This window comes from Haemorhous mexicanus, chromosome 14 (genome assembly GCF_027477595.1).
Source record: "Haemorhous mexicanus isolate bHaeMex1 chromosome 14, bHaeMex1.pri, whole genome shotgun sequence".
NCBI lineage: Eukaryota > Metazoa > Chordata > Aves > Passeriformes > Fringillidae > Haemorhous > Haemorhous mexicanus.
This window is the reverse complement of record NC_082354.1, coordinates 16,583,298-16,596,554: the sequence shown is the minus strand read 5'-3', so window position 1 is coordinate 16,596,554 and position 13,257 is coordinate 16,583,298. Positions and strand designations below refer to the sequence as shown.

Here is a 13,257-nt window from a genome sequence, read left to right as displayed (position 1 = left end):
ATAAAGCCCATTTCCAAACAGAAATGGACAGCTGTAAATCTCCTCTAAAATCCGAGAAGGAGGTTTTCTTTTAACCAGCATGAGCAGAGGCTGTTTAAAGTTAAACAAGTGACTATTCATCATAGCATTTGCATGGTATGTAAATAGTAATAATACATTAAAATAAATTTGATCTAAGGTTATGTCACCCAGAGTACACAGGACATTTGAGCATGAAGATTCATAAGCACTTTCTATATTAAACTGAGGTTACAGGGCAATGTCCCCTGTTAGAAAATTCACCTGGAGTGGCAGCTGCAAGTTGTGCACACAAACCATGTTCAATTTGCACAAAATGTCAAAGACATTTCCCACTTAATGTGCCAGATCTGTACCCTTGACTGCTACTTCCACTCTGGCTGAAGGAGGTATTTAAAATGTATATAATTCATAAAACAAGGAGCATCTGAAAGGACCTGAGACCCAGGTTTCTATTAGTTATGCCTTTCAATTCATATTCCAGCCTACAGCTGAGCCTGCAGTTCTGGTTTAGGTGAGACATTTCTGCTTTCACACATTAAGGTCAATTTTTCTCAGATTTAGTGACAGCAAAGTTGTCTCTCTATGACTGATTTGGTTTTATCTGCTCTTTCTGGTGCTAAGTTTAATAGAACATAAAAAGAACTTAATAGACAACCATCAAACAAGCCAGATCTGACAATAAGATAAAGAAAAGACAAAACTCGATTTGTAACCTGAAGCATTTTTAAAGCATAACCCATGCACTAACCAAGCATTTTTCATCTTGGAACGACTTGGAGTTTATGCTAAAAGATTGTTTTTAAGTTGTCAAAAGGAGAACAGCTGTGGGACTGGAGCTGAAGGACTGGAAAAAATAAAGAACCAAACTACTGCTGGCAGAGGAGAACAGAATTTCATCTGCCAAAAGCTAGGACACGAACAACAGAAGTGGAGGCAGCAATTCAAAATTATTCCATTTTCACCTGGACCACAGGGAAAAATCAAACTCACACACACAAAGTGCAATATCAGCTGAAGGACAGAATCAGAACCTGGACTTTTTATCCTGTAGAGAAGTTCATTTTGCTTAGTCTGTAAATCAAAAATAGCCTGGTGCTATAAGCACCTTGTAAGAGAAAGCTTAATAAAGATACATAAATAATTAAATGCCGACACAGGAATTTCTAAACTAAGAAAAGAGGGAAAGGATCTTTGTTTTCCGCTGCAAAAATGCATAAAGGACAAGGTTTCCAGGAGGAATAGAGCTGACTGTTATAAATTAAGGATAATAGTGTAAAACACAATGACATATTTATCAGCCTTGGTTCTTTAGCTCCAAGAACTGAAATAAAATTGAAGTGGAGGGGAAAAAAAAGTTTTCAGAACTACTACTGCCTTAATGCTCCAAAAAGCATTTGAAATTGAGTTCTGTGCTTGGTCTGCTGGGAAGGTGCCTGGGAACCTGTGGCAGCAGAGGACAGAGGCAGGCAGGGGAGTGCTCTGCACTGGAGACAGGCCCAGCCTAAAGCCTCTATAAACTGGAGCTTAAGCTAAGCTTTCCTCTTGCTTTCCCTCCTTCAACCCTCTCATCTTTTCCCTTTTCTTCATTCCAAGACAGCCCTGCCTGTTCTCTGACCTCTCCACATATTGCAGTAACACTTTCTGTCTCATCAATGTTTTATCTCCTCACAAGGGGAGCAGCTCATTGTAAATATTTGTGAAACTAATTTACCCTCAGAGTCTTTCAGTACCTGTGTGTCACCTCTTGTCTCACTTAAGGGGCAGACATTGCTAGAGACTGTTATTGTTATTATAATATTCTATTCTATTCTTATAGGGGTCACAAGCTCCAAGCCTGATTCAAGGAGTATTTGGACAATGCCCTCAGACACAGGGTGGGATTTTTGGGGTGCCTGTGCAGGGCCAGGAGTTAGACTTGATGATTCTGGTGGGTCCCTACTAATTCAGGATATTCTATAATTCTACACATTATATAGAACCAAAGACCAGATAAATTACTTTTATGTACTTGTGGCCTTGTATATTACAATACAAAACTTGTATATTACAATAAAAAACTTGCATGCTGCTGGCTCTCCTTTCAGTGAAGAAGCCTCAGCAGGTTCTGGATGTATTTGTTTGCATTTTAAGAACTTGTCTCCAAAACATTTTGGATCACAGACATTTTAATCTGGAATAATCTGCTAGCAGTACTTAAGCTGTTTCCCACTGTGGCTGTATTCTTCTGTTTAACACTTGCATGGTGGCAAATCACCTGACATGAAATTGTCCACTCAAGAGCAACGTGGATTATTTTTAACTTCACACCATCCTTCAATCTATCCAGGAGGATCCCCAAAGTCCAAAAATCTTCCTGTCCCTCCCAAAAAATGAGAGTATGTAAAGAGCAGGGAGGTAATGCTGTAACAACTTTTCTGCTGATGTTAGAGCTGCAGTTATTTTTACTCTTGCAGATTTAAGCAGTAATGTGAAAGGTCTCAGAGCAGAGAGCCACTCCTACCTGTTGCACAATGGTTGTTAGTTCCAGGCACAGTTGAACAATGTTGTTTTTCAGCAGAGAATATTCTGTCACGCTGACAAACGGAGACCTGGGGCAGGGCAAGGACAGGTTTGAGCAGAATTAGGGACCACAATTTACACTATGGGCAGATCTAGGCAATGCAGAGGTGAGTCCTACACACAGAAATGCCAAATCATTTTCATCCCCAGCAGCAAGTTGCACAACTTTTGTAATGTACACCTTTGAAACAAAAATCATGCAGGCAGGATGCAAACTGGATTTTGGCCAGAACATCAGAAGTTCTTTTTCTTATGGAAAGTAGAAAAAGGAGCTTTCAAATAACCATAAGCAGCCCAGATTTTCTTTGTACTGCTTATTAAAAAGATGGTATTTCTGGTATGACATCACTCCTCAGCAGCAATCAGCACCTTAATTCAGAGAGCCCAGTAATGCTCACTTACTCACAGCTTCCTGCACACTCAGATTCTCTTCAGGCTTTCCAAATTCTGGCTGAATCTGACCCCGTTTGAATCTATAAGAGCTGACAAGGTCATAGCCTGAGAGAATATGACTGCTGGCATTAGGTTAGGAAGATGTCACCAGGATTATACAAATCCTGTAAAGGAGGCTGATTCACTCTCACTGTGATTTCTAAGGTGCCATTTATATGTTCCAGAGCATTCCAATTCCAGATAAAGCTATTCCAATGCTAGAACTAAAAAAAAAAAAACAAACCCCAAGCCAATGTTTGTTTTTTCCAAACAAGAAAAATGCTGGTTTATGTTTTAGTTTCTGTCTTGCCACAGTCACAGAGACACATTTAATGAGATTCTCAGTTCATAAATGTAAGACACCAATGCTGGTTGTTGAGCATTAACCATCACACTTGTACCTAACACATCCACTCTACTCCTGATAAATAAGAACATTTAATTTTCAGATTAAGCAAGTGCTATCATTTATTTTGAACATTCTTAATTCATTTGCTCAACTCCAGCCTTTCTGTGTCATTTTGATGGCTGAAAGACAGCTCAAACTCCACAAGCTTTCCTTCACTGCCCTTCATTCTAAAATTCCTGATATTTGTGGCAGTGAGAATAGCACAGAAATATTCATTTCACACAAAAATTCAACTGAAAGAATCTCAAAAGGTATCTAGAGCAAATTTTAACACTCTCCTGACAAAGAAAAGTACTAAATTTTGCTTCCAATATTTCACCAAATTCTAAAATTTTAGAGCTAGAATTCCAGACCTGCCATTTTAATATTAAAATAAAAGAGCCCAAGAGGCAAAGAAAGAACAAATACAAAACTCCCCAAAGAATCACTGTCATGCACAAGGGATGGAGGAAGAGTTAATTACCTGTCCAGCCAGGCGAGTAAGTTCTTGGCAGCACCAATCAGGTCAACCACAGAGGTAAGGAAATCATTTGGCAGCCGTCTGGAGGCCCTGCCATCGTAGTGGCCACTCCTCCTCCTACCCGTTATGAAGTTCTGGAGGTTTTTGGCTGAGGCATTCAGCTTGTGAGACAGAGTCCTCAGGTTTTCAGTCTCCAAACCGTAGTTCTGGGGGAAAGAAGAAGATGGATAGAGGGTGTGAGCAGCTGCATGAACCAAACTGTGAGGAGAAGCATCCTGGAGTGCCTTGGCTGGGAGGGTGGCTGTGGGTACCTGGGTTAAGATTAAGCAGGAATATTTGGGCTGGAACACACAGATCTCCAAAAACAATCCCCTTTCCCTTCATCCACATTCCTTCATCTGTGTCTCAGTCCTTTTATCACCAGGCCTATTCCCCACTTAGATCCAGAAAAAAAGCACAAAAATAGTTCAAATCCATTAAATAATTCAAATTCACACAGAAAGTCTCAAACACGCTGAATTGAACCCAGATTTTTTGCAGCCCCCACAGGACATAGAACATGAAAGAATTTAATGAACATTTAAACAAAATCAACTCTCAGAGCCTGAACTGACTGTCCACTGTTAATTTCAACTATGCTTATATTACAGAGGATGATCATGAATATCACACATTAATATTTTTGTCAAAACTTCTTCCTCAAAGCAGAGAATAAAGAATTGAAAAGAATACACTTCTTGACAGATGCCAACACGGATATTTGTACTAGAAATAATAATAATTTGCAACTCCAGAAAAGGGAAATAGGCCGACCAATAACAAGATTATAAACTGGGTTGTATGGAAGGCAAACAAAGCACAAACACTTGGTGAAGTGGTTTGGAGCTCTGACAGCTGGCACTGGGGACACTGCCTGCCCTGCCAGCCATTCTCCCTGTCAAAGTTCACTCTGAGAAATAATTCAAGGCTTTGCCTCCAGCTTGGAGGGAAATCCAGGAGAAATGAAACACTTTGCTACTTTAGCTGACTGCAGAGAATGAGATTAAAATACCAGGGAGAGAATTAATTTCATTGTTAGGCTGTATCACAGCTAAAACTTCGTGGCAGGGGCCAGATCATCCAGCTCAAGACTAAATTGCTACAGATGAGAAAAAATGCTCTTCAACTTTTTTTTTTCCAAGAGCAAATAAGGCAGAATTAGCAACAGTGTAACCAAAGAAAATAATTCTCCTTTGGAAAAGCCTAAAGAGCAAGCTGTGTGTGATAGCAGTGTGTCATCTGTTTAATATCACATCTCTCTTTCATTACAGCACTGAAGGAATTCCCTCCCCTGCTCTATTTTCCTCTTGACTTCCAGTCATGCCAGGATGATGACTAAGTGGATGCACTGGGATGCCTTTTCCAGCTCTCAACCAGCTGGGCAGGGCCTGGTTTCCCCCAGAACAGGTTTCATTCTGCACACTCAGCAGCACACTACAAGGATGATGAACTAGATCCTCCTAGTTGCTCATTCCCTTGGAAAGAAGCAGAAAAAAACTCTCCCAATAATTTGTTATTGTATAAAAGCTCTGGAAACCTGTCACTGCTTTTAAGAGGAGTTAAGCAGCAAAGAATACAGTTTGATCACTGAATCTAGAAGTACCAGAGGGTATTTTAGATCCCAGCAAGTGTAATCAGCCAGAGAGATCTGGGAAACAGAGAGGACTGAGCAGGAAATGTGTGTGAGGAAATCCACCTCACAAAGAACAAGTGCTTTGCTTTATCTTGGAGTTCATTGCTAACCCCAATTAGTGTCAATATAAAATTTAAAATACAGCAAAACATAGATAAAATGTTTCCATAAAGGCAAACAGAAGATGAAAGGAAAGTTTTCAGCACAGCAGAAGTGCTGATGCAAGTTAGTGGTTACCTGAGACTGAGTGGGGCACAATAAAGGGGAAAAGATAAAATTATTATGAAAGTGACAGTAAATCAATGCCTTTGCAGAAGACAGAGACAGTGGGTTGTTCTTGATTTAAGCGTGTCTAAATCCAAGATTTTAATTTTTAAATCAAATAACCCTAATCAACTATCAGATGGGAAAATGTGCTTGGGAAAATAAACCTTGGAAATATCCCCACAAGCTGATGCTCTGCTGCCCACTGTGGCAGGGGAGAGGAGTGAAGGAAACTGTGGCTTCTTTTGGGCTCTCAGAGTGAGCAGCCAAAGGGATGGGGAAGGGAGGAGATTGTTCCAGAGGGGAAAAGAGCCAGGAAGTGGGCACCCCCCAGATTTAACTGCATCAATTCTAATTCAGTGGCAATGTTTGAAACAAAGAATTGTAATTTGTGGGAATCAAAAAAACAGAAACTTCCACAAAAACTGAAAAATGTCATCTGCAACCTTAAAAGAAACTTAGATTAATGCAAAAGTACCATACACAGATATTAAAAAAATCATAAGCTTATATTTCTATAGTTATAAGAAAGACTATACCTTAAGTGAAAAACTGTAGTAATAAAATAATAAAGAGTTTATAATGTAAGAGTGTAGTTGTATAGAATAAACTAAAAGTTTAAATGCTATAATAGAAACATTGTATACATGTAAAACAAAAGCCTATTAGACAAAAGTATCCAGAATACAACAAAAATAAGTAAAAGTAATAAGTTTAAAAACCAAAAAAAAAACCTTATAACAACTATATATTAAGTTAAAAAAATATATATTAACTTACAAAAAAAGATCTTGTAACTACTCTTAAACTATAACCAACTGCTTACTCACTCCTCTAAAACCTCACAACCTCTAAAACTAATATTTATCTAAACAATAAATCATTCTAACTCAACATCAGTCTCATCCCTTCATTTTGCACAACCACTGTGGCTCATGGCAATGATTAAGCAGGTGAGGAGCCTTGTGGATGGCACTGCCAAACCCCAGATCTCCTCTAATTCCTGCAGGCTCCTCATCTCCATGGTGTAACTGAGAGATCCCAGAGCTGCCAGACTGAATCATGATCACAGCTGCCAGGCCAGACCTCAGCTCTCCCAGCCACACATTCTGCTCCCCCTGAGTTAAATATGTGCTGCTCCTGTGAGCCACACCACGGAAATGATGCTCCTGAGCCTGGAAAATTCTGTCTCCTGGCAGGAGATTCAGGTGATTTCTTTCTTGCATTGTAAATCCCAGATATAATTTCTGGTTTTAAAAGTAAGACAGAAAAATAAAAGAGAAAACCTCTAAAGGGGGCAAGAGGGTGCCATTAGCATAGGCAGGATTATTTTTCATCCCAAAATAAACAAGAAAGGGTTGTTCCATTCCCTGGTTTGTTTCATCGTGCTTCAGGTTTGTTCCATCATCACTGACTCAGTCAGGGGAAATGGATATCAAAGTTTACAGAATAAATCCTGACTACCAAAACGACCCCAGATGTTGCCTGTCTAGAACCACACAGCCACACAATTTGTCAAATTACCCTGAAATCTGGATCAGGAAGCTGCTTAATGAGAAGAGAAAGTTCCCCAAAGTTACCAATGCTCCATTTCAGAACAAGGGACCTGGACAGGAACACTGCAGAAAGTGCCAAAGTAACAGCACATCCTGAACACAGAAAGAGGTGGCTGGAAAATCTGTTAAATTTTAAAGTTATTTCATATAAAAGCACAGCTCAAGCAGTAAGAACTTCTGTATCTCCACTGACAGCATTATTACTTGCACACCCTCAAAAGAGCAGCACAGATTATCTGATTTGTTCAGAGACTGATCCCCTGTCCCAGGCTGGAGCTCAGCAGCTCCTGATGCCCCACTCCATGACAGGAGCTGCAAAGGAGGATTTCAGGAGGCAGAAATTAACCACGAGGGTGAGATCAGAGGCAGACAAGCTCATTAGGGAAGAATCTCATCAGCACAGCTCCAGGATGAAGCTGTGCTTGCAGTGCCACTCCTCAGCGAGGTGTGCAGCTGCTCTGGGGGAAGGATAACTCTGCTGGCAGCCTGCAGAGCACAGCTCTGAAATTCAGTTATTTCCTCTGGAATTCTCCCTTTCCAGGCTCTCTGTCCCAGTTCCCCTCTCCTGCTGGGCTGAGCTGCTGTGCTGGTGCTGGGGTTATTGCAGGTGGTGAGGGAGCAGATCTCCCCCAGGGCTTTCACACTTGATGGGGTTTTCTGAGGAGCAGAAAACAGGTGGCTGGTGTCAGAAACTGTAGAATTCAGGTGACAGGAGAAAATGCCAATTTTTTTCTGCGCAACCTGAAGCAGACTCTTGCTTTTCCTAGTACAGAAAGGATACAATGAGAGAGAGAAGTTGTTGAATACTCCCCATAGTCAAAATTGGAATTTTGGAAACTGAAATCTGCCTCCAAAGAGATAACCTTAAAAAAATAATCTTAAAACTGAAATCTGCCTCCTCCTCTTTTTACTGTCAGAAATAGCCAAACACACATTGACCAATGAACCTTCCTGCCCTGTGTCTGTGCCACAATTCCACCTGAGAGCTCTGCCTGGTGTGTACACTCTGGTTTGAAGTTCCATTTTTAAATTATTGAGCCACATTTAAATTCTGTATCCATCTGACAACAGAAGATCTGAGCTTTTTACATATCCAAAGAAGTGGAATGAAAAATCTTCAGCTGTGGCTTCAGGTGTTCTCCTACCTTACTGCAGGTAAGCAATAACATAAAAAGCAGGATTTTATGCTAATAAAGCAATCTGGGAGAATTTTAGCTACTAAGATAAAATAGATCAAATTATTGTAGCCAACATCAAGATAAAAAAAATGAATATAATGGGGAAAAAATATCCAAGTGCAAATGAGTTTTTTGTAAACACCAGCACCCAAAGAGCAAAAGCCAAGCACAAAATACCTACAGCATATGGAGAGTTTATTTCTTCTGTGGAAACTCTTCTCCAGCATTTTTCTTACAGGTAGAGCTATAATGAAATTGTTTTGCTGTAATGTGACATACAGAGATAGAAATAATGTATGCACATTGAAATTTAATAGGCACAGGATGTAATTTTAACTAAACAGTTTATATTGCATAAGTAATGACTTTAACTTACCTTAAAAACAGATTTCTTTCTAATTATAGTAATTTTTCTTCATGTTGTCATTTGTGTGAGTAGTCAGTGTAATGTGTATATATATGTATAAATATACAAACACATGGGTGCATACACAGCTTTTTCTGTAGGTGATATTTTGAAACTGTTACAATTTTCACTGAACATAAAAGAGAAATAAAAGGGCAGAGCAGGAAATCTGAGGAGGTGAATGGAAACAGCACTGACTGAAATTCAAGCACCTTACATGGAATTTGCCAAATTCAAGACATTTCAAACACCACAGCCTAAATATTGAGCTGCAGTCCCTTTTCTACATTTCATGCAAAAGCTTTAAGAATGCTCTAAATTATTGGGAATTGAAAAGCTCCATCTCCAGGGATTTCTTCCCCAACTCAGCCATTCTCAGATCACCCATAAATTGATTTATTGTGGGTGTGCAGCAGCTCAGCAGCTCCCTGGGGATGCTCTGCTCCCCCCCTGGTCCCTTCCAGGCTGCTCCTGGTCCCCAGGGCCTGGAGCCACCCCTGTCCCACCTGGGCTCAATCACAGCTCTGAGAGCACTTGGGAAAAGTCCCCAGAGGAGCTCTGGGCTCTGGGATTGTCCCCTGAGAACCCAGGGAGTGCCAGGTGGGATCTGCAGCTCCTGCTGTGCCAGGGCTCTGGCTGCTGCTCCAGCCTTGCCATGAGATCAGAGTAAAGCCAGGCAAACACAGCCTGTCTGATTATAAAAGCAAAAGTCACAGTTAATCATACACTCTGATTTTAGCAAAAATACTTCTGGCACATGCATAGAATGAAAACTGGCAAAACACATTTTTTTCTTTTAAATTTCCTTTCTGGAGGGATGTTTTTAAAGGTTAAGAAACAATGAAACAGTGAAAACCTATTCTGAACAACTTGTCTCTGTAAGCACTTCTTTGATTGCACTAAATTTTTGTGGTGAAGTTTTTATGAGACAACTTCACACTGAAGATATTGAAATAGCATCAAGTCCAAGTGCATTTCCACCAGGTGTGTCTGGTTTTCCTCTTGAAAAGGAATTTACAGGCTGGTCATTTCAAATTGCTGAATAGCAATTTAAAAAAGACCAAATAATTTTAAAACTAGGGATCCTATGAACCAGTGCACAAGTTCAGGTCTAGAGACTGGAACCTAAAACTTAAAATTTCCTGAATGGTAAAATAGGGATAATTGTTATAATGTGATGCAAGTTATGACACCATTTCATAAGAAGTTAAAATAAATCAAAGAAACTCTAAGTTTTGTTAAGGAGAATGTGTTAGTTGTAGCTCACTCAGTTTATAGATACACTGATATATTTAATAATGTATGTATTTTTTATGTATATATAAAATCCTAGTGCTATTGTTTTGAAAACTGTAAATGTATTAGGAAAATAATTTCCATTCATGGCTGGGGAATGCAGCTCCAGTAAAATATGGCCCAAAGTTGGTTCAGCTTTTTCTTTAAAAGCTTTTCTCCTTCTAAATCAGTAAATTAGCATAATAACATACCATAAATATATAATAAACCCCATCCCTCTGCCTCTCTTTAACAACATTTGCCCATCACTCCAGTTAACTGCAGTATCATAGCACAGTTTATGTGCACAGAATGTGACATTTCATCAAAATAAAAGTATGGAGTTCATTAATAACTATGCTAATACTATGCAAATATGCAACATCATAATACAAATTAGAGTCTATTATTTGAAACACCTCGATGCTTTTTTATGTGCAGCTTTCCTCCCCCTTGTTCTCCCTTCCATTATAATTATCCCACCTTGCTGGAGCAAATTGTGTCACAATTCTTTGTCTCCTGAGTCTATAATTTGGAACGTGTCACAGAGCTCCTAAACACTCCACACACCTTCCTATTATCTTGTAAATAGATAAATTAAGCAGATCTAGAAATAAGATTAAATATTTTAACCTATTTAAAAAATTAAGATCTGCATTATATTTTTTTTTTTGTCTAGAGAAGAAGCTTTAGCATTCACATTGCAATTGAGATATCTATATATAAAAATAGATACCTAGATATATAGATACATCATCAAGCATAATTAAGGTGTTCTGGAATGTTTTTTTATTTTTAACAAACGTGATTTTTATTTAAGATAAGAATTAAAACTTTATAGCCTTCCCTTAAAAATCAGACTCAAAAAGATTGTAAGGCCAGCCATTGAAACAGGTATTTTTTCCAAATAAGGTTTTGAAATAAATTGTTAACTTTATGTTTAAGACTTCAGAGTCAGGTGATTGGGCTCCTGGTGAAAGCAAAGCAGCAGATGAGGTCAGAGATGGAGATGCAGATCTATTGTTCAAGGATCTCAGGTTATGTAAGGCTTGCCCCACTCTAGGCCAGCCTAAAGCTGCACAGTGCTGGACTGATTAAGATGAGCAGGAATTAACAGGATCCTTCATCTCCTGCCTAAACATTTTGTAAGGAGCTTTTACCTGGCAGCTCTTCCACAGATCTTTGAGCAAACTGCACAAAGCCTCCTTGCTCTGCTTAATCCTAATGAAGCACCATGATTTCAATTGTGGAATAAACAAATACTCCCCTAATTGGGTGAGCTTGAATAAACTGGAACATCTCCCTGCTTTGGGTGTGGAGGGCTGCCCAGGGATCTATGGGGAGAGAGGGGGAGAGAAGCCAAGTGCCTAAACCACAAAAAAGTGTGAGGAAAGCAAACTCATTACACACAGAATGGGCTTCAAAACTCTCCCACAGAGTGAAACCAATCTGATCCACTGGGCAGCCTGACAGAGATGTGTGTGTGATGGCTGTGCATTTTCTGAAAATGCATTTTACAGTTCTCTCTCACTGTCCCCCATGAGATCCAGCACACTGTGACACATCACCAATGTCATTTTTGGATAAGGTCTGTAAAAATGTGGGATCTGCTCTTCAGTCATGCAGACTCCTGACTGCCATAATGATATGAAGTGTAAAGAAAGTGCATTTAATTTTAAAGGCCATGCCATTCTGAGTCTGCTGACCATGCTCAAGGAATGCCTTAATTACATTTTTTCCCATATATATTTTGGCGGTTTTCCATTTTTCCCCTCCCCCTTGAAGAAATTTTAATTAATGTCTGAAAGCTCCTTTTATTTTTCATAGTTTTAGAGGACTCATTCAGAAAGTCCCTTAATTTTAATTTTATTCTGTTTGTAAATAATCTAAACACCTAAACATCAACCCAGCTATTTGGCTATTCAATGCCCATTCTCACCAAAGCTTTAAGAAAGAAAAATTTTATGTGAGGAGAGCTCATATCTTATTTCAGTTGTAAAGTATAATAAATGACTATTTACATATCTGAACCACCAATTGTTATTTCTGCAGAGGTGATGAACCCTCAGATTCAGAAACAGGAGAGATTGATCCAAACCTGTGATTTAATTTCTCTGTAAGAAGGCTTTTCCTGTGCACCTCACCAGCATCCCTTGGAGCTGCTCTCCCACTCTGATTCTAATTCACATTTTCCCCTCAGCTCTGACTTCACCACAAGTTTAGATCTAAAATCCCTGGAAGAAAATCTGCATTTTAAAAAAAAATTCTTTGTTTCTAAATGCATTTAATGCTTTCTCATACTTTTCTTTGAGCAAAACCTTAATATCCCAGCAGCACAAAATAACAAAACTTTCTGATGACCACAACCACCTCCTGGTGACCACAACCACCTCCTCATGACCACAACCACCTCCTCATGACCACAACCACCTCCTGGTGACCACAACCACCTCCTGGTGACCACAACCACCTCCTGGTGACCACAACCACCTCCTGGTGACCCTGCTGACAAAGTGGTGGGTGCATTGCAGCATCCACTCAGCCTTTGGCAGTGCCAAGCTGCCATCTGGGCACATTGAACATCTCCAATGTCAACTCCCAGGAAAACACCAGTGGGGAAATAAAGCTGTGGCAGCATTTCCTTTCTGATGGGCACAAAAGGGAGGCCCAGGAGGATGGAGGGGGTTTGGGTGTTTTGTGGCTTCTTTCCACATCCCCAGGATTATTGTTCCCAATATTTTATTTCGGTGTTAAGGATGGACTGACCTGCATATGGCTTCCATTACAAAACATATGCAAGCCAGACAGCCAGGGTGGCTTGACCTCTTCCATATGTGTAGGAAAACAGGCTCTGAGCAATCTGCTGACTGGGGATGCTGTGATAAACAAACAAGAGCAAAGGATGGCACGAGATATTCCCTCCAAAACCATACTGGACCGTGATCTGCCAGCTTCTAAAGATGATCAGCAATTCCTGCCTGCATGAGTCATTAGCAGCCTGCTGTTGTTGCTCCCTGGTGTGCAC

The 13,257-nt window shown here is 39.8% G+C and overlaps 1 protein-coding gene across 1 annotated transcript in view; it reads right to left on the bottom strand.

Moving 5' to 3' along the window:
- LOC132333775 (connector enhancer of kinase suppressor of ras 2-like) overlaps positions 1–13,257 on the bottom strand; it is a 170,389-nt gene that overhangs the window by 84,393 nt on the left and 72,739 nt on the right. The window contains exons 3-4 of the mRNA XM_059859201.1: positions 3,885–4,087; positions 2,522–2,609 (exon numbers count right to left, since the gene is read on the bottom strand). Of these exons, the coding sequence (XP_059715184.1) occupies positions 2,522–2,609; positions 3,885–4,087 (291 nt within the window). The remainder of the gene's footprint in view (positions 1–2,521; positions 2,610–3,884; positions 4,088–13,257) is intronic.